Source organism: Salvelinus sp. IW2-2015, linkage group LG18, assembly GCF_002910315.2.
Source record: "Salvelinus sp. IW2-2015 linkage group LG18, ASM291031v2, whole genome shotgun sequence".
Taxonomy (NCBI): domain Eukaryota; kingdom Metazoa; phylum Chordata; class Actinopteri; order Salmoniformes; family Salmonidae; genus Salvelinus; species Salvelinus sp. IW2-2015.
In genome coordinates, this window is record NC_036858.1 from 10,681,841 (window position 1) to 10,701,783 (window position 19,943).

A 19,943-nucleotide genomic window follows, 5' to 3' on the forward strand; every position below is an offset into this window, starting at 1 on the left:
AAACCTTCGTCAAAATACTAAATGCATTTAGGCCACAGTCACCCGCCAAAGATACTGCTGCCATCTTGCCACTAACACACTATAGGTATTGCAAATCGATACAATGCTAGTACACTTTAAGACACTAGCCATTTTGTATGTTACCAATGTTAAATTTGTAACGGTTTTTATCGAACATAATTTGCACCTCATGACCTACTCAACATTTTATCATTTTAAAAACCTTATAAGACAGGCTTCAAGTATGATTGTGGTGATATAGGACATTGAGATTTAACGACCTACCTTTTGTTGATAATTCATCATTTCGCATGTGGGTATTCCGGATGTGATTATCACGGTTCTTTTTACGTCTTCCATTACTGTTAATTTGGTATATTGCATACGGGTAAGTAGCAATAACTAAACGATTCCCTCTGTGAAAAATAAAAAATAAAGTATTCCATTGTCCTTGCGAATATTGAGTATTCTTTGACGGTGCAATTCAGAGATAGCCACATTAGCATAGGCTAACATTGGATGAGAGATTCCTCATTGACTCCATCTCTCAGTTGGTGGAGCTCCGTAGARACAGAACACATTTCTACCAGAATTCAACTGTAGCTTATACAAGAGCCAAGAAAACGAAGGTGTTACTGAATGAGCGGTCGAAAACAGACAGCTGCAATATAACCTCAAGGGGAAAAAAGTTCCCTGTCCAGAGTCCACATGACCAACCTCAGCCAATCCCAGAACCCAGCCAGTCGTAAAGTTCCATCATAAAGTTGTACATTTTCATTAGCAGACTCTAATTTATTGCATTTTTCAGGAATGCTTCAATAGAAGGCCTTTTTTTCTTCATCGCCATCTTTTTCTTTCAAAGATGGGATAGCATTTTTGGCTTTTTTTAAAGCTACGTTGTCTTTAAAGCGAAATGGCTAGGTCTAAAATATTTCAGGCCGGTATCCTATTTAGAGCATTTGATGATCATGCCTTATCAATTGAATATTAAGCTACAAAAATGCGGAAACGTTTGACCAAATTTTAGTTCCATACAATAGCATATAGGCTTATATAAAACATGTACATTGTCTTATAGGATAGTTATTATAAGTTTACTTAAATTATTGATAAAAGCCTATAGGTAGACTATGTAAACGGATAATTATTTAAGGCCTACTACATTTGCATTACGTTTAGTAATGTAGTTAAGTTAAACTAGTTATATATCAAGATAATCAAGCGTGAACCCTTTATGAATCCATTAGATAGCCTATAGGTCTACCTTCATTGCACTAGCACAGATTTTCAAACAAATGCGACAAAATATGATAGGGATCCATGTAATTAGCCTATACTGTTGCAATAGCCTACTGAGCTGCCCATTTTAAGATTTTGCTCTCATATAAAACAGTTGTATGTTAAGATATATAGACCAAAGATATCCCTATATGAAAACACCCACTGGGCACACACTGGTTGAATCAACGTTGTTTCCACGTCATTTCAATGAAATTATGTTAAGCCAACGTGTAATAGAGGTTGAACTGACGTCTGTGCCCAGTGGTCATCAGGCATGTATATAATCATAAGGTAAAATATTTATATAAAATGTATGGAAAAATGTTCCGTTACTGTTTGGGCAGGGTTGTTTGCATGGTGCCCTGTTAAATTTAATTTCATTGACAAAAGGATTTCCGACGTTTATAGATGCAATAAAACCATAAAACCCCCCAATGCAACCTATTCCTTCTGCAAAAGGTCGCACAGAGAAAATTCGGCCTAATCTCCCCAAAACAGGACTAGCCTAAACCGAAGATGTTCTAGGAAACTTGCAATGTTTTTTATTGAAATTAATTCTGGAATGTTTTTCATTGGTATGACCAACAGGCCTAACCTCCACGACAATAAACGGAAAATTCCTTTTTTATAACTATTTATATAAAATTCGTAAATATTATGTAGACTTGGAGGTTGTCAAATGCAGTTTGAAATTATTCTACTTTGGATGAATGTGACCTCTAGGTAGTTCTATAGGCCTACGTTGGAACATTGTATTGCAGTCAAAAAAATGCTAACAACCTATCAACAATAAACTAACATGAAGCATTTTGATACATTATAGTTTTCATTAACTACAAAGTATTTGCCTCATAAAGGTGGATAAAATTTAGCTGAAATTGTGTGTTTCCACAATTTCAGACTGTTTATTAACCTTCAGACACTTTTTTAAATCTAGGCCCAATGAATATACAATTGGCATGAATTCAGCCAGGCTTATATTAGACTGAATGATGGTGCACAAAATATCAGTTACCCGACATAGTAAAACACATATTTTTTTCTATAATATCTTTAGATCTTTTGAATTTGTTATGCTAGTGCCAAACTGTATAGGCTACTCAAAATGTCGATATAACACGGAGGAAACTGGATACAGACCTTCAATATGTTATCTTGGTTGTTTGCCAGCTTAACTCCTCCACAGAGTTGAGCAAAGATTCGTTTTTTTTAAATGAACCTCCGACTCCTTCAATTAGCTATGCGTCGACACTTCCAAATGTTAATTCCTTAACGCTTACTGTGTACCTGTTTGTCATCTGTTGTTGCATGCCTTTCTTTGTTTTCTGAAACCCATACTTTTTAATTAAACGTTAATCAAATACAACCACCGACTGTTTCTTCGTTACTGTTGCTCTATGGCAACTCAGCGCAAATGCGCATATGCCAATTGAATCTATTCAAGAAAACAGTTGGTGGTTGTATTTGATTAACGTTTTATTAAAAATGTATGGATTTCAGCAAACAAAGATCCGAACAATTACACTATTAGGTAGGCCTATATGTTTCACAATAAAGGAGAGGCTTCGATTTTAAAAGGTTACATTTTATTTACAGTTTACATCCAGTAGCAGCCTTCACAGCCAAGGCCTGACAACAGCTCTAGACACAACATTGACAACACAGATGCCCATTGGAGGTTTGCGCAAAATTCTTTATGCACATCTTAAGTTAGGATTTCGTGCCAGCTTTTTTTTTTTAAATACACTTTTAATTGATCATTTTTTTAAACTAGGAAAGTCAGTTAAGAACAAATTCTTATTTACAATGACGGCCTACCCAGGCCAAACCCTAACCCAGACGACGCTGGGCCAATTGTGCGCCACACTATGGGACTACCAATCACGGCCGGTTGTGATACAGCCTTGAATCGAACCAGGGTCGGTAGTGACGCGTCGAGCACTGAGATGCAGTGCCTGCAGACCGCTGCGCTACTCAGAAGCCCATCTAATGATGAATCATTATTATTAGTGTCAGAAAGTGTGGCAGCTGTGCTACCATACTGCACTAAATTACAGAATTATACATTCTAACAACATAAATACCTGTTCAGACTATTCTGCAGAAGTGATTCACACGCACAAACCTCTAATTGGAATGATGCGTAAAATGGTGCGTAAAAGCTATTTTGCGCACGTCTTCTCAAATTTTATAGAATTTAATTTGACAATGAATTATTAACAAACACAATAGATTTCACTGTTGATTTTTTAAATTCGAAATGCAATTTATAAATAACACATTTGTTATCACTGTGTGACCTCCCATCACCAAGTCTAGGATAGTCTTATCCTTTACCCTCATCTGACGTCTGAATATTCTTGTAAATTTCTTTGCTCTCTTTCTTGATTTCATTCTGATCCGGCCTGTTTATTGGAAATGTGTCCTTCTTGTTCTCCTTCTTCCATTTCATGCGTCTGTTTTGAAACCAGATTTTAATCTGCCGCTCGGTGAGTGCCAGAGCGTGCGACACTTCAACCTTGCGCTTGCGGGTCAAGTAAGAGTTGAATAAGAACTCCTTCTCAAGTTCCAGAGTCTGGAAGCGACTGTATGCCTGTCTGCCTCTTCTCCGTCCGGTAGCTGCTGAGAGACAAAACATTTTAGAGACATTTAGATGAACATTGACTCAATAGGCCGAAACAAAGGCTACCACATACCACAGCTGTTAGCGAAGACACACACACACCTAAAAAGAAAAAAAAGAAAACCAGGCGAAGCAGAAACTTTTCTCACATCATAAAATAGATTTACAGTTTCTTTTTAACACCATAACGAGCCATTGTCCTCTCCAAAAATGCTGGGAAAACAACGAAGTTTATTGGGGGTCATTTGAAACGAAGTTTATTGGGGAGGTGTCTCACATATCTCCGATGTCAACCAAATTCTCAAATTAGGTGTTTTAAGGGTCATTGACTCACCTTGTGGTTTCATCCAGGGAAAGAGGTCCGGTAGAGAGGAGCACTGTTCTGCGCACACGGAATCATTTGCAACCCCGGTGGATTTTAAATGATAATCACTGTACTGGATACAATCCGTATTATGGGACGCGTAAAAGGTTGGTCTCTGTATCACATCGTGGGCATGATACAAGCTGCCCATTGGCAGCGATAATACGCACGGATTTAGTTGGTGTTGGTGAGCGGTTTTGGACAACGATGTGCCATTGTAGAATTCCGTTAACTGCGTGGGATGCTGCTGCTGGATGGTGCCACCGGCACCGTATCCGTACGATACAGAGGATGTGCTTCCCAAATCATGTGCCAGCCCATAATCGGAATGCCAGGACTCGCTGTTGCTGTTTTTTGAGAATAGAGCATTAACGAAATAAGAGCTCATTTTCAACTTCGATGTTTAAAATCTTATTTAAGTCAGGCTACTAGCATATATTACACTTCATGGAATAAACGCAAGGTTTTTTAAGTTTAGGCATTTCCTCGGTGAAGACCAACATTTCCATGTCATTTCAATCGCCTACCTCTCTGAAGTTCATGAATGATGGGGCAGACTAGACTATATGGATTATAGCTTCACAGGGTATATCCTGCCTTGTTTTGGATACGATGATGTCTCCAAACGAAAATCTCCAGACAACAGACAAAGCATTGCGCGCTTGAATGCAAAGTGAGAGAAACCAACAGAGGGAGGAGGGGGTGATAGGGAGACGAGGGAACCCACTGGYCACACACTGATTGAATCAACGTTTTTTACACGTCATTTTGAACCAGTGTGMWATAGACSTRGAATTTACGTGAACRTGATACAAATATTAAACTGTGAAGAGCTAGCTATTGGCTGAAATAGAAGAGCATATTGATGCATAGGCTAGTTCATTGGATCGAATAGACAACACAGCTTACATTTCATGATTAATTTCTAACAACAAACTGATAACCTATGTTTTTAATTGGCATTCAAAGACGTCAATAATAAGAGGATGTTCATCATCAGCAGCCTGTTTCAACGTGAAAAGTAAAGGCTACTTTATTTTGGCGATTACAAATCAATCATTATTCGTATATACGGGGCTTGAGTTATTGTGTTTGTAGATTACAATAAAATGTGCTTTTATTTAAATTTAAATATTGTGATAAAGTGTGTTGAAAGTTATATAAAACTATAACTAAACTGTAATTTAACTATGTAACTGAAACTATTGTTTATGACAACGATAGCAACAGCTCATAGGTTTTGAGATCATAGACTCAGACTTGAGATCACGCGCATCGAAACTCAACAAAGGCCTACATATTCCAATCGAAAAATACATCGTTAAATGATTTCGATTGTAATTAAAGCCTACTTTTCCAAATAATTCTRGAGGTAAAATGTAAACACATCGACATATCGAATTACCATTTAAATACAGTAGTAGGCCGACAATGTTTATGAGCTTGATGAAATAAAATAAAAAATCAAACAAGATCATTGTTAAAGAAAATAACCTTACATTTTCATTGAAATATTAGTTTTCATTTSCAAAGATTTCACTCATAATTTGTAGGCCTACAAATGTGCAAATCTAAGATTTCCAAATAATTTACATAGTTTCCTAATTTATTTGATTATTCATATGGAGTATATATTGATAATATGCCTAGTACTATTATCAATATAATCCTGAATTGAACATATATCCTAATTTCTACATGAGCAATGATCAACGCATATAATTTCTGAAGGCATTTGTCTATATTTCTCACCAACTCAAATAAAAGAATGCTCAATAAGTAAATGTACACCCCATCCCAGATCTAAAATAACCATATGAAAATACTGTGGGTAAATTTGCAATTAAAATCAGTGAAATMTGAGGAGTATTTGTTAGTCCAGCTTGGTGGTCATTTCAGTATCTCATTTCAGTATCCTGAGCTTTTCTTCTAAGGTTTGGCACACATGATTGATTATGGTTCACGTCGCAAAATTAGAATTTCCTGCTTATCTAAACAAAAATCAATATGATAACAAAGCATAGTAGCAAAGTCATCAACATCAAAGTCATACAAATTTGCTATATGACTACATGGTCACATCTTCCCTTCAGAATTCACATTACTGAGTAAAACGTCCAGATTTGCAGAATTATTAAAAAAAACGTGTTTTCACCATTGGCTCAGTGGTTATTGTGATATTTGATAAGACACAGATAGTATTCACTTGCATTCAATTCTGTAAACGCCAGAATTCTGTAAGACACAGATAGTATTCACTTGCATTCAATTCTGTAAACGCCACAGTGTTTGCGTAGACATATGAGATGACACGTCTTCCTACCAAGTACCACACAATACCTAAGTCACGATAGGCACCATTGCTTCAATATTTTCACAATAAGACCTATTCCATTTATCTACTCTCCATTTCTCTTCAATTAATTCTCAGTAGCTCAGTGCTAATGTAGAAATGAATTTCATTTTGATGATGTAAAAGTGAAGAAATGTACACAGTATAGGGAGAGGATTTTGGGGACAACTTGTGTACAGTTTTGTCAGGAAAGCTTGTTCACTCTCCCCCGCTCGTGGTTTATGGCACTATGGCTGGACTGGTAAAGTCCCTGCTCCCTAGCGCCCTTGTCCGTGCTGGGGGACTTTGCGCGAGGGTTTGCGGATGGGGTGGGGGAACTCGGGCCTCTGGATCAGTAGGGCTGGGGTGGAGATGACAAACAGGCTCTGGAGGGCCTTGGGGTCGGAGGACATGGGGGTGCAGTGGAGCCGTCCAGGTGTGAGCTGGGAGATGTTTGACACTGTGGCCCGGGCCTTGGACTCTGCATAAGACGAGCTCATACTGCCCTGACGAGCACCATTGACTGAGAGTCAAAGAGAGAGAGAAAAAGAGAGAGAGGTAGAGAAAATCAATACTATGCCATCCAATTATCCAGAAGTACAATGTCCAACTTCAGATCAGTGGCGGTACAGTAATGACACAATAAAGTGAGATGCAGTGGGTGTGCTCACTTGTCCATGGGATACGCTGGGCACTGTTGGTCCTCCTCAGGTCCCCTGGCGCCCGGCGGACCGTCTCTAGGACTTGGTCCTCTGGGGTGTAGTATTGAAGGCAGGCAGACTCAGTGTGAGCGGGCCCCCTGTCCAGACTGGGCCAGGGCCAGCGCTGCTGCAGCAGCTGGGAATGGACGTACTGACGGCAGGGCTTGGCCCCTGGAGGCAACTGGTGTTGGATCACAGTACAGTGACGCTTCGGTCTCCAGGAGAACTCAGTCAGGGAGTCCAACTGGCAAGACATTACATAGSACAGACTTAAGCATCTCATTACTAATGGAGTAATGTTTGAGACAATGCAGTGACCATAGAGAGCAAGGGTAATGGTGTATTTTTGTAGGCACTAACTCTGCCATAACTCATTGGTTAAACAAAGCATATGGAGAAATTTATGTTTTTTTTGTAGGGTTTTTGGATAAAACGCCGAAAATAAGGTCTGTAGGAAACACAGGCTTAGGAGATCTTATATATTTTGTTCTATGAGATAATCTTCATCAGCTAACGTCACTTACATTTACATTTAAGTCATTTAGCAGACGCTCTTATCCAGAGCGACTTACAAATTGGTGCATTCACCTTATGACATCCAGTGGAACAGCCACTCATTATTATCTATGCATAAGTCACTTTAATAACTCTACCCACATGTATATATTACCTCAATTACCTCGACTAACCGGTGCCCCCGCACATTGACTCTGTACCAGTACCGCCCTGTATATAGCCTCGCTATTGTTATTTTACTGCTGCTCTGTAATTATGTTACTTATATTTCTTATTTTTTTTTGTATTTTTCTGAAAAACTGCACATGTGACAAATACAATTTTATTTGATATTATCTCACAGAACAAAATGTATAAGATCTCCTAAACCTGTGTTAATCTCTGACCTTATTTCAGCGTTTATCCCAAAACCTCATTCTTTTCCCATTAATTTCCCCCATAAGAATGCTTGAACGAACCAGAGGTAACTKATTTCTGTTTTTTAGGACTACAAGCTGGCGAGCTCRTTATCCCATATTAGGAAAAATATGGAGGACACATTTCCTTGCTAGGGAAACAATAAAAGGAACTTACTAAACTGACCAGTGAGTGACTATGGAGGTGTAGCCTTACCTTATTGGCTCGTTCATGTCTGTGTAGGGGCAGCTCATTCTGCTCACGTGGGGGTGTAATGCCATTAGGCATGGACTGGCCTCGCCCCTGRAGCAGCTTATAGATCTGGTCCACCACCCCCAGGTCCCTCAGTAGACTCTCCCGTTGGAGCAGTCCACTCACCCTCTCCACCTCCTCATCAGAGAGGTCCTGCACRGTAGGGGAACCGTTGGTAGCAGTAGGCAGGAGGGGCATGGTCAGGAGCTGGACAGCCACAATTCACACCATACAGTAAGGAATAAGTTAATCACAGTGTAWAATCATTCTTCAGTATTCATTGAGATGCTTATGTAAATATGATAAATGGCCATTATATAATTTGGTAGCTGGACATATATGTAAGGTGTTCAGTGGAGAAGATATTTGGCTCCCTCTTGTGGCCACTGAAAGGSCCTGCAACTACAAGTCCACTAAGATTGCCACCCTCAATGATACGACAAGACTTTGGACTTCTCTTTATGGTTGTTGACTSCTAGATTCTGTAGGCAATAATACATTCAAAACCTGAGGTAAAATGTTACATAAAACTGATGGGCAGGGTGATGTGACTCACAGTAACCTGTTGGGAGTTGGTCTGACGAACTTGTACTCTGTGTGGTTTGGCCTTCTCTCCTGCAGACTCCCCCTGCAAGTCTCGTCTACGGCTCCCCTTCTGCTCCCTCTCCTTCTGCTCCTGCTTCAGACGCAGCTCCTGCAGCTGCTGCCTGAGCGGACAGTCACACACAAACAAGTTGTACATGAAACAATGAAAAAAGTGAATTTAAAGGTACAACAKATTTTTATTTTCTGTTGAATGTTTTCATGGTATTGTCAAGAAGCCTGTGCGTGCGTATGTGTGTGAGTGTTTGGGTGATAGTTTCTACCTGGCACACTCCTCCCTGGCCTTAGAGGCGGCAGTCTCCTGAAACAGGGAGCTGCTGTGTTTGAAGTACTTCTCGTACTTCTCTCCGCCCTCGCGGGGGTAGATCCCACGGAAGCCACCCAGGTGTTTGGCCTCATACCTCCGCATCTGCTCTACACTGGCTGCCTGGGACTGACGCAGTTCCTCACTCCTGACAACACAAAAATTACCACAACTGAATGAATGCATACACTCAATATACACTGAATGTACCAAACATTAAGAACATCTTKCTAATATTGAGTTGCAACCCCCCTTTTGCCCTCAGAACAGCCTCAATTCGTCTAAGCATGGACTCTACAAGGTGTCGAAAGCGTTCCACAGGGATGCTGGCCCATGTTGACTCCAATGCTTCCCACAGTTGTGTCAAGTTGGCTGGATGTCCTTTGGGTTTTGGACCATTCTTGATACACACGGGAAACTGTTYAGCYTGAAAAACCAGCAGKGATGCAGTTCTTGACACACTCAAACTGGTGCGCCTGGCACCTACTACCATACCCTGTTCGAAGTCACTTACATCTTTAGTCTTGCCCATGTCTCAGTTGTCTCAAGGCTTAAAAATCCTTCTTTAACCTGGCTCCTCCCCTTCATCTACACTGATTGAAGTGGATTTAACAAGTGACATCAATAAGGGATCATAGCTTTCACCTGGATTCACCTGGTCAGTCTATGTCATGGAAAGTGTTCTTAATGTTTTGTACACTCAGTGTATGTTGGCTTGAGTTTGGTCCAAATCACTTTGTTTGTTACATGTCTATAACGATGCTAATTTATAATAAAATGACCCATCATAGCTTATTGTTACATGGTCAAACTGATCATACAAGCGCACTGAAATCAAAGTTCCGCATTGTCTTCCTATCCATCACATGGTCCTGACTATACCTAGCCTCTCTGGAGCGGTTCTGCTGCAGCCTCTCCTTCACCCTGCGCTTCTCCTCCTCAGTGATCTTACGGCGGTCACAGGCACCCAGGTTTATAAGGACCAGTGTGTCATACAGCAGGCTATCCTTCACCTCCCGYTCCAACCGCGAATCAGTAGTGAAACTGGGGGAGTGGTTCACCTGCACAAACATTAAAGGGATACTTCAGYATTTTGGRAATGAGYCACGTTATCTACCTCCTACTAACTAACTAACGCTAGCGCAATTGGTAACTAGCGTTAGCGCAATGAGTACGTTTATGTGTCTCTGCTAGGATGCAACACTCCCATTAATTGTACTAACGCTAGTTAGCATTGGCTCGTGAAACTACCTCAAACTTCCTTCATACTGGACACAGAGACATAAAAATTGCATCTACGAGCTCATCTGACTCTGGGAAAATAGATAAAAAGCCCCATTGTCAAAATCCCGAAGTATCCCTTTAATAAACACGCCCATATATTAATGTGAACATAATTGAACATCATGAATATTCCTTGTTTGCTATCTAGCTTTAATAATAAAGTTATTATAAGTTGCTAGCGAAATGCCTATTGGACACTGCATGATGAGAGTGTAGTAGATTAGAATAACACATTTCTTAGCTCAACAAACACTGAACCGGAGCCAAATCAATACATCATCCTGATTCTTTAAGAAGGCCTCACCTCCAGCAGCCAGGGCCTGAGTCGATGGTCTAGTAGCACATCAAAGCCAAGGATCTCAAAGCAGGCGCTGCCGGCCGCGTGGTTGGGGAAACAGGTGTGGTAGTTGTGTTTGAGGATGGGGTGGGCAGAGATGAGCGTCTTAATAATCACGTCCTCAATGTCCAACCACATCTTCTCTGTGTCGTAACACATGGCCTCCAGGTGCTTGTTCAAGGTGGACAGCTTCCTGGAACGACAGGGAGGAGGGAACTGAGATGCAAGCGTTGCATCGAGATGAATTATACAAACAAACAAAGCTAAAGGTCAACTCGAGAGGTATTTGAAGTAAACAAACACCTGCTTACCGTTTGCTGCCCGTGTCGTCATCACGGACAAAGTTCTCACTGTGCTTGTTGATGGCATAGTTGGTCAGATGCATGCAAACATCATCCTTGTACAAATATAAAGTTTGTGAGGGAGAGCCGGGGATGTGTAAAGGTAAAATAAGGGATCAGAAAGGACACCGTAGAAAATATACTATCATTCTGGAATAAACATATGAATACTGTAAAGATGCGAATCCCCATTTTAAATGATTATCTAGAATGCTTCAGAGCATCAACGACACAACCAACACCACAACTACCAATTAACTGTCAAAGAACAGGGCGAGATAGGACAATAAGAAGTGTGTAATGCTGCGTAACAGTTGGCATTAGAAGTGTTAACGGAGTATCTGTGTTGTCCACCTCACCACGTTGCCAWTGCTGGGCTCGTTGTATTGTGTAGTGCAGAAGCGAGCCAACCCCTCGTTGTACAGGAAGATGCGGAAGGGGTCACAGGAGGTCACCAGCACATAGATACGCAGGTCAAACTTGAAGCCGTCAATAACGAATGGCTGGGGGAGAGGATGGTTGGCATTATGATATATCTAATGACATCAACATAACCCTGCTCTCTGATTAGTCCCTTCGTAATAACATTGTCATAGCCCTGCTCTCTGATTGGTCCTTTCATAATGACATTGTCATAACCCTTCTCTCTGATTGGTCCCATAAATACTGTCACATAATAAGGTATCACATTTATTGCAACTGTCATCCTGCAACCTCAGTTGAACTACGAGTTGAATTGATTGTGCAGAATATTACACAATATGTACAAAAGTCTAGAAGGATCCCTCTCTGAGAAGGTAGTGAGTCTCACCCGGGAGACGTACACCTGGCAGATCATGTGTTCCCCCGGGCGAATGTCTTTGCTGGACTTGGTGAGTAAGATGCCTCGCCCTTGGCAACCGGAGTCTGGCTTACAGATGTAAGTCTTGTGTTTCTTGGACCTGGTGTAAGCTTGGAAGTCACTATAACTGCGGAGATACAAAAAAAACACTTCCATTCTCAATTGATTACTCTCCTGATCATTTACAGTACCAGTCAAAAGTTTGGACACACCTACTCATTCCAGGGTTTGACTTTATTTTGACTATTTTCTACATTGTAGAATAATAGTGAAGATATCAAAACTATGAAATAACACATATGGAATCATGTAGTAAACAAAAAGTGTTAAAAAAAAAATCGAAATATATTTTAGATTCTTCAAAGTAGCCACCCTTTGCCTTGATGACAGCTTCAAATCAAATCAAATTTTATTAGTCACATGCGCCGAATACAGTGAAATGCTTACTTACGAGCCCCTAACCAACAAGAGCAGCAGTAAAATAACAATTGCGTGACTATATTTACGGGGGGGGGGTGGTACCGGTACAGAGACAATGTGCGGGGGCACCAGTTAGTTGAGGTAATATGTACATGTAGGTAACGTTATTAAAGTGACTATGCATAGATGTTAACAACAGAGAGTAGCAGTGGTGTAATAGCAGTGGTGTAAAAGGGGGGGGGGAGCAATGCAAATAGTCTGTGTAGACATTTGATTAGGTGTTCAGGAGTCTTATGGCTTGGGGGTAGAAGCTGCTTAAAAGCCTCTTGGACCTAGACTTGGCACTCCGGTACCGCTTGCCATGCGGTAGCAGAGAAAACAGCCTATGACTGGAGTCTTTGACAATTTTTAGGGCCTTCCTCTGACACCGCCTGGTATAGAGGTCCTGGATGGCAGGAAGCTTGGCCCCAGTGATGTACTGGGCCGTTCGCACTACCCTCTGTAGTGCCTTGCGGTCGGAGGCCGAGAAGTTGCCATACCAGGCAGTGATAAAACCAGTCAGGATGCCCTTGATGGTGCAGCTGAAGAACCTTTTGAGGATCTGAGGACCCATGCCAAATCTTTTCAGTCTCCTGAGGCGGAACAGGTTTTGTCGTGCCCTCTTGCACACTCTGGCATTCTCTCAATCAGCTCATGAGGAATGCTTTTCTTAACAGTCCCCACAATATTTTTTATTTATTAACTAGGCAAGACAATTAAGAACAAATTCTTATTTACAATGAAGGCCTAGGAAAGTGGGGTTAACTGCCTTGTTCAGGGCAGAATACGGATTTTTACCTTGGCAGCTCGGGATTCGATCTAGCAACCTTTCGGTTTACTGCACAACACTCTAACCACTAGGCTACTGCCGCCCATCACATATGCTGAGCACTGGCTGGGCTGCTTTTTCCTTCACTCTGCGGTCCAACTCATCCCAAAATCATCAATTGGGTTTGAGGTCGGGTGATTGTGGAGGCAGGTCATCTGATGCAGCACTCCATCACTCTCCTTCTTGGTCAAATAGCCCTACACAGCCTGGAGGTGGGTTTTGGATCATTGTCCCGTTGAAAAAACCAAATATAGTCCCACTAAGCGCAAACCAGATGGGATGGCGTATCGCTGCAGAATGCTGTGGTAACCATGCTGGTTAACTGTGCCTTGAATCTAAATAAATCCAGACAGTGTCACCAGCAAAGCACCCCCACACATCATACCTCCTCCTCCATGCTTCACAGTGGGAAACACACATGCGGAGGTCATCCGTTCAACCTACTCTGCATCTCACAAAGACACGGCGGTTGAACCAAAAATCTCAAATTTGGACTCATCAGACCAAACAACACATTTCCATCGGTCTAATGTACATTGCTCGTGTTTCTTGTCCAAGCAAGTCTCTTATTCTTATTTGGTCCAAGCAAGTCTCTTAATCGACCACGAAGGCCTATGGCATCGCAGACTCCTCTGAACAGTTGATGTTGAAACATGTGTCGGTTACTTGAACTCTGTGAAGCATATATTTTGGGCTGCAACCTGAGGTGCAGTTAACTAATGAACTTATCCTCTGCAGCAGAGGTAACTCGGGTCTTCCTTCCTGTGGTGGTCCTCATGAGAGCCAGTTAATTATAGCGCTTGATGGTTTTTGGACAGCACTGAAGAAACTTTCAAAGTTCTTGAAATTTTCCAGATTGACTGACCTTCATGTCATAAAGTTATGATGGACTGCCGTTTCTCTTTGCTTATTTGAGCCGTTCTTGCCATAATATTGACTTGGTCTTTTATAAAATAGGGCTATCTTCTGTATGCCATCCCTACCTTTTCACAAGACAACTGATTGGCTCAAACACATTAAGAAAGAAAGAAATTCCACAAATTAACTTTTAACAAGGCACACCTGTTAATTTAAATGCATTCCAGGTGACTACCACATGAAGCTGGTTGAGAGAATGCCAAGAGTGTGCAAAGGGTGGCTACTTTGAAGAATCTCAAATATAAAATATATTTTGATTTGTTTAACACTTGTTTGGTTACCACATAATTCCATATGTGTTATTTCATAGTTTTGATGTCTTCACCATTATTCTACAATGTAGAAAATAMTAAAAATAAAGAAAAACCCTGGAATGAGTAGGTGTGTCCAAACTTTTGACTGGTACTGTATGTGTTTTGAATAACGAGACTCTTAAGCACATTGACAATGAGAACTCACTCTGCTGGTAGGCACCATGTTCGGGGAAAGATATTGTAGTCTTTGGGGAAGAGRTTTAGCATGCGGTTCATGTTCCGYGCCAGAAGATCCTTTCTACAAATCTCACTCATCCCTGGAAAATGGTTGATCTTCTGTAAGGGTACAGCAGACACATAGCATTGAATGGGGCAGAGGAACCTTTTCAGAACTCTATGAGGAGAGAAGTGCACTTGGGAGATGTTGAGTACCTGGTAGCGCTTCATGTCCATAACTCTGTCCAGTGAGACAGAGCAGTCTGTCCAGAAGAGAGTCCAGTCCTCGCCCTCCACTGCTTCCCAAAGGCCATATCTGCGAGCAGCACGTCGCACTGACAGGGTGAGGAAGAAAGACTTCCTATTAGATGACATATATTAATCTACACTAAGTATACAAAACATTAAGGAACCCCTGCTCTTTTCATGACATAGCTTTCGACTGGATTCACCTGGTCAGTCTATGATCCCTTATTGATGTAACTTGTTAAATCCACTTCAAATCAGTGTAGATGAAGGGGAGGAAACAGGTTAAAGAAGGATTTTCAAGCCTTGAGACAACTGAGACATGGATTGTGTATGTATGCCATTCAGAGGGTGAATGGGCAAGACAAAATATTTAAGTGCCTTTGAACGGGATATGGTAGTAGGTGTCTGGTGCACCGGTTTGCGTCAAGAACTGCAACGCTGCTGGGTTTTTCACAATCAACAGTTTCCCGTGTGTATCAAGAAAGGTCCACCACCCAAAGGACATCCAGCCAACTTGACACAACTGTGGGAAGCATTGGAGTCAACATGGGTCAGCATCCCTGTGGAACGCTTTCGACACCTTGTAGAGTCCCTACCCTGACAAATTGAGGTTGTTCTGTTGGCAAAAGGGGGTGCAACTCAATATTAAGAAGYTGTTCCTAATGTATGCAATACTCAGTGTACATCTGTGCTTCAAATGTATTTGACTAGACCAAGTAGCAAAACTGTGACTGTGAGGAAATAAATGGATGGTCTCGGATTATCCCAACATGTGGGTAACAAAGCAAGTGACATGGGTGATCTTTGAAAATATAAAATCACACCAATCCACACGTTGGTATATGCAGGATAACTCACCACTTTCATATTTGCAGTTGACGATATTGATCCACAGTCATCTGGGAGAGAAGAAARAGAGAGAGGGGGACAGACGTGCCTTGCTGCAAAGTTGTAATCATCCTTCCCCAATAACTTCTGCCTCTCCCAGCGTTCTGGGGAAGAGGAAGCATCAAAGRACTAGTACATCCATACAGTTACATATTTTAACTTTAAGTACCTCTTTTTCCTTTTCTTCTTCCTCTTGCCAGTGGATGGAGGAGTAGGGGTGCAGGCCTCGGGTTGACTATCGCTCCCCCAGCCCTCGCCCTCCTCTCCTCCCTCAGGTCCACACTTGAAGGCATCATCTTCAGAGTCTTTGTCAGGGCTCTCTGCTCGCAGGTCCATCCTGAAGAAGATACACAAAGAGGAATAAAAAAGGCTTACATAACAGTAACACTCGTTAATTAACTTGAGTTATCAAGCATCAATTAACACAAATTAAAATACATTCTGTTTTCCAACCTACATCTAAGCAATTTGCATACATTTACATAATTGTGTTTTGATGTGGATACAAGTACCCCCACCCTGAAATACAATCAACTGGATCAGAATGCAGGTTGTTATGTACACATGGAATCATGTTTCTATTTCCATTTCTCTTCTCAGGTAGGTACTCGGCCTGTCAACATTCCATCCATAGCAGAGGATCATTCAAGAGTTATTGGGCAGCGAATCAAGTTTGCAACAGAGTTCAGACGGATCACTCCGTTTGGAAAAAAACACAAGACTCCTCAGACAGTAACTTAGCCTAAATCCCCTTGAAGTGTCCTTGTGTGCCCTGACCATCACTGAGGGGTTCTCTCTCCGATCTCACGTTCCTAAGGTGAAGCCTAGGTGAGACTAGGCTAATTGCTGGTAATGATAAGGGTAAGTGCTGGACAGGGCCCAGGGGAGGGTGAGGAGGGACATCCCTGTCAGGCTGCGGGAGACCTGGGTGCTGGGCATAGGCTGCTAGTGGGAGGAGCTATAGGAGGATGGGCTAATTGTAATGGCTGGAATGGAATCGATGGAATGGTATCAAACACATGATAACATGTTTGACTCCATTCCATTGATTCCATTCCAGCCATTAAATCAGCCCATCCACCTATAGCTCCTCCCACGAGCCTCCTCTGGTGCTGGGTAACAGTATTCTGAGCCAGTGATCTGGATAATCCTGACCCTGAACTCTTGTTATTGAGCTTGGCCGAGACGGCCCAGTGACCTCTACAGGTATACTGTTACAACAGCACTCTCATAGGATCTCTCTTTAGGACCTATCCAAAAAACAACAATTGCATAAAAATAGTCTTTAAATAGGCCTAGCAGTTATGTGTTCTCAAGCATATTCCTTCTAGTATATCAGATGTAAATTCTAGTCCAAGAACGATATCGGTCTATTACTATCTAATAACTAATTTTCAATTCACTAATCTCTATCCTCAAGATGGAAAAACAAAGTAATTATTTCATGCAAAAGTTCTGAAGTCATTGTCAAAAACTTCTGAAAACAACTCAAATCAACAATTCAGTCAACGACTGACCTGACTTTGCATGTTTTTCTCTGATCAATGCTCACTGCTTTTTCCCTCATTATCACTTATTATCATATTTTATTTGTCACATGCGCCYAATACTTARAGTGAAATGCTTACTTACAAGCTCTTTCCTGACAACACAGAGGTAAAATAAGAAAATAAAAACACAAGAATGAAGCTATATACAGGGTGAACCAATACCATATCAATMTGCAGGGGTACGAGGTAGCTGAGGTAGTTATGTACATATATGTACATGTAGGCCTGGGTAAAGTGACTAGGCATCAGGATTGATAATAATAAGARTTAAAAAACTAAGTAGCAGCAGCATATACATTGCATTCGGAAAGTATTCWGACCCCTTGACCTTTTCCACATTTTGTTACGATACAGCCTTATTAAATAGTTTTCCCCCTCATCAATCTACACACAATACTCCATAATGACAAAGCAAAAACAGGTTCTTAGAAAAAATAAACCACCGAAATATCACATTTACATAAATATTCAGACCCTTTACTCAGTACTTTGTTGAAGCACCTTTGGCAGCAATTACAGCCTTGAGTATGACGKTACAYGCTTGGCACACCTGTATTTGGGGAGTTTCTCCCATTTTTCTCTGCAAATCCTCTCAAGCTCTGTCAGGTTGCATGGGGAGCATCGCTGCACAGCTATGTTCGATAGGGTTCAAGTCCGGGCTCTGGCTTGGACACTCAAGGACTTGTCTCGATGCCACTCCAGCCTTGTCTTGGCTGTGTGCTTAGGGTCGTTTTCCTGTTGTAAGGTGAACCTTTGCCCCAGTCTGAGGTCCTGAGCACCCTGGAGCAGGTTTTCATCAAGGATCTCTCCGTTCTTTGCTGTAGACATTTTTTGGTACACTTTCCCAGATCTGTGCCTCGTAACAATCCAGTCTCAGAGCTCTATGGACAAGTCTTTGGAACTCATMGCTTGGTTTTTGATCTGACATGCACTGTCAAATGTGGGACCTTATATATATATATATATACAGGTGTGTGCCTTTCCAAATCATGTCCAATCAATTGAATTTACCACAGGTGGACTCCAATCTAGTTGTAGAAACATCTCAAGGATGTTCAATGGAAAAAGGATGCACCTGATCTCAATTTCGAGTCTCATAGCAAAGGGTCTGAGTAATTATGTAAATACGGTATCTGTTCGTTTAAATACATTTGCAAAAATGTCTAAAAAAACTGTTTTTGCTTTGTCATTATGGGGTAGTGTGTGTAGATTGGTGAGGGAACATTTTTATTTAATACATTTTAGAATAAGGCTGTAACGTAACAAAATGTGGGAAAAGGGAAGGGGTCTGAATCATTTACGAATGCACTGTATGATGAGAGTATGTGTACATGTGTGAAAGTGTGTGTGTGTGGCGTCAGTATGCGTGTGTTGTGTGTGTGCGTTGACTGTGTGTGTATGTAAGTGTGTGTTTGCGTTGTGTGAGTCCGTATGTAAGGGTATGTGTGTGTGTGTGTGGATAGAGTCTTGTGAGTGTGCATAGAGTCAGTGCAAAATAGAGTCAGTGCATATAGTCCGGGTAATCATTTGATTATCTATACAACAGTCTTATTGCTTGTTGATAGAAGCTGTCTCGGAGCCTGTTGGTCTAAGAAACGTTGCCCCCGTACCACTTGCCGGACGGTAGCAGAGAGACCAGTCTATGGGTTGGGTGGCTGAAGTCTTTCGCAATTTTTCGGGCCTTCCTCTAACGCCGCCTGATATCGAGGTACAGGATGGCAGGGAGCTCAGCCCCAGTGATGTACTGGGCCGTCCTCAACACCCTCTGTAGAGCTTTGGGGTCGAGGGCGGTGCAGTTGCTTTCCAAGCAGTGATGCAACCAGTCAAGATGCTCTCGATGGCGCAGCTGTAGAACCTCTTCAGGACCTGAGAGCCCATGCCAAATCGTTTCAGCCTCCTGAGGGAGAAGAGGCACTGTTGTGCCCTCTTCACGACTGTGCGGACCATGTGTGTGGATCATGTTAAGTCCTCAGTGATGTGGACACCGAGGAACAGGATCCAGTTGCAGAGGGAGGTGTTCAGTCCCAGGGTCCCGAGCTTGGTGATGAGCTTGGAGGGGACCACGGAGTTTAACACTGAGCTGTAGTCAATGAACAGCACTCTCACATACATATATATATATATGTTTTTTTTTTAAGGTACACAAACCTGTGCTGTGCATTTAAGGTGGATGGAAATGCTAGACGATGCCCTCCACCTGTCCAACTCACCCACTCTGTTTGTTGGTCGTGGCCCCTCAGTTTCAGGGGCCCAGCAAGATGTGGTCGTTCCCAACAGAAGGCAGCTCACAAAGCCACATATCCACCTCTGGTCTGGTCCTAATTCTGAACAAAAAGAGCACATTTGTACTATGAGCCCAGGGGCAGCCCTACTCAGATTGACTTACATCCTAATAGCKGGGCCAG

At 41.8% G+C, this 19,943-nt stretch overlaps 3 protein-coding genes across 4 annotated transcripts in view; all 3 read right to left on the minus strand.

Moving 5' to 3' along the window:
* The window catches only part of LOC111978747 (src kinase-associated phosphoprotein 1), a 70,907-nt gene extending 70,249 nt beyond the window's left edge, over window positions 1–658 (minus strand). Inside the window, exon 1 of the mRNA XM_024008979.3 lies at window positions 286–658. The gene's annotated coding sequence lies outside the window, so the exon portion shown is untranslated. The remainder of the gene's footprint in view (window positions 1–285) is intronic.
* Window positions 659–2,850: 2,192 nt separating this feature from the next.
* LOC111978377 (homeobox protein Hox-B8-like) lies at window positions 2,851–4,980 on the minus strand. Of its 2 annotated transcripts, none has more exons than XM_024008410.2 (2): window positions 4,239–4,980; window positions 2,851–3,900 (listed from the first exon to the last, which is right to left on the minus strand). In XM_024008410.2, the coding sequence occupies exons 1-2, from the start codon at window positions 4,654–4,656 to the stop codon at window positions 3,608–3,610; spliced, it is 711 nt and encodes a 236-aa protein (XP_023864178.1). In that variant the 5' UTR covers window positions 4,657–4,980; the 3' UTR covers window positions 2,851–3,607. The 2 variants fall into 2 exon arrangements, with proteins under 2 accessions (XP_023864178.1, XP_023864177.1); XM_024008409.2 differs by having other exon boundaries at window positions 2,851–3,903.
* A 701-nt stretch (window positions 4,981–5,681) lies between these two features.
* Window positions 5,682–16,137, minus strand: LOC111977417 (tubulin polyglutamylase ttll6-like). Its single transcript, XM_024006827.2, has 13 exons — window positions 15,959–16,137; window positions 15,068–15,186; window positions 14,841–14,971; window positions 12,146–12,302; window positions 11,694–11,837; window positions 11,305–11,390; window positions 10,961–11,186; window positions 10,255–10,433; window positions 9,332–9,520; window positions 9,022–9,172; window positions 8,430–8,672; window positions 7,272–7,545; window positions 5,682–7,123 (listed from the first exon to the last, which is right to left on the minus strand). Exons 2-13 carry the CDS (start codon window positions 15,086–15,088, stop codon window positions 6,879–6,881), a joined length of 2,046 nt encoding a protein of 681 aa, XP_023862595.2. The 5' UTR covers window positions 15,089–15,186; window positions 15,959–16,137; the 3' UTR covers window positions 5,682–6,878.
* Window positions 16,138–19,943: the final 3,806 nt, after the last annotated feature.